Genomic DNA, 1,426 nt, shown 5'->3' with positions numbered 1-1,426 from the left:
TGACATGGATAGGGCAGAGAATTTGGCTCTGCTTCACATAGGACGCGCGCTTCGACGAAATGGGACGTCACTTGTAGAACAAGGTTCGCGTGACGTGACTGACGATGACAATGAGCTTGGCCGAGAAAGGTTACGGTATGGTGCTGACGGTCAGCAGGCAATTGTGGAGGAGTGGGAGCCTCGCCTGCAGTGCATCCAAAAGGGCAGGCTGTTGCGGGCTACTTCCTCCTCCTCCCATGTTAAAGCATAGGCGCCAAAAAAAGAAGCCCGCAACAGCCTGCCCTTTTGGATGCCCTGCTCGCCTGTCAGCGGAACAGAGAGAAGTCACACGTCAAGTGTTGAGTGCTGTTGCTGACGCTGAAGAGGGCCGCCCTGCTGTATGCGGACGTGCCTTCTTCCTTGATGCGCCAGGAGGTACGGGGAAAACGACCGTCGCCAAATATTTAGCAGCGAAATTAAGGGCAGAACAGAAGGTAGTCCTATGTACGGCGTCAAGTGGAATCGCGGCAATTAATATTGAGGGTGGTCGAACTGCGCATAGCATGTTCCGACTTCCACTAGATTTCAGCGATGGTTCCAAAGTTTGGGGTCTTACAAACGGAAGTCAGCGTGCCGATATGGTTAGGCATGCAAGCTTGATATGGCTTGACGAGGCGCCCATGCTTCATCGGTACTTTGTAGAAATTATTGATAGGTCCCTCCGGGATCTTATGAAAGTTGCCGAACCATTCGGTGGTAAGGTTGTCGTCCTGAGCGGTGATTTCCGTCAGTTGGCCCCTGTTGTACCGTACGCTACAACGTTAGCTGAAATAGCTGCTGCCTCATTGCGCTCCTCGCCGATCTTTCCTGGACTACGCCGTATGCATCTTACTGTCGCTCATAGGCAGGCTGGCAGCGATGACTATGTTGCATTCCTCATGCAAGTAGGGAACGGCACAATCGCACAGCACACACTCGCAGACGACAGCGTTGGTGTAGTGGGGTTGCCTTTAGTCAGCAGTGTGCCGGATGGATCAAATTTGATTAATTTTGTATTTTCTCGTGACCTGCTATCGGATCCCGATGAGTGTGCGAAGCGGGCTGTATTGTGTACACACAATGTTGATGTTGACGACACAAACCATCAATTGTTACAGGATGTGGAGGGTGATGAGATTGTGTGCGCTAGCGCTGACTTTGTACATGCCGAGGATTTGGCACCGGGGGAATTCATTGATGATGAACTTCTTCATCAAGCCACTGGCAAAGGTGTTCCTCCTGATTTGCTCCGGATCAAAAAGGGAGCAGTTTGCATGATAACGAGGAATTTAAATTCAGACGATGGGCTGGTGAATGGTTCGAAAGTTATCGTCGTCGATGTTACACCAAGACTTGTGATTGTTCGGCTACCGGGAAGCCAGGAGCGTATGGGAATTCCCCGTATAAC

General features: G+C 51.1%; 1 protein-coding gene across 1 annotated transcript; it reads left to right on the top strand.

The window, feature by feature from the left end:
* Positions 1-316: 316 nt before the first annotated feature.
* Positions 317-1,421, top strand: LOC113215732 (ATP-dependent DNA helicase PIF1-like; the record flags this gene model as incomplete). The annotated part of the gene is made up of 1 exon (XM_026435401.2): positions 317-1,421. A coding segment is annotated over exon 1 (879 nt), but the record flags the coding sequence as incomplete, so codon positions are not given.
* Positions 1,422-1,426: the final 5 nt, after the last annotated feature.

This window comes from Frankliniella occidentalis, unplaced genomic scaffold, assembly GCF_000697945.3.
Source record: "Frankliniella occidentalis isolate FOCC.00 unplaced genomic scaffold, Focc_3.1 Scaffold70, whole genome shotgun sequence".
Classification (NCBI taxonomy): Eukaryota; Metazoa; Arthropoda; class Insecta; order Thysanoptera; family Thripidae; genus Frankliniella; species Frankliniella occidentalis.
This window is presented reverse-complemented; position numbering and strand designations above follow the sequence as displayed.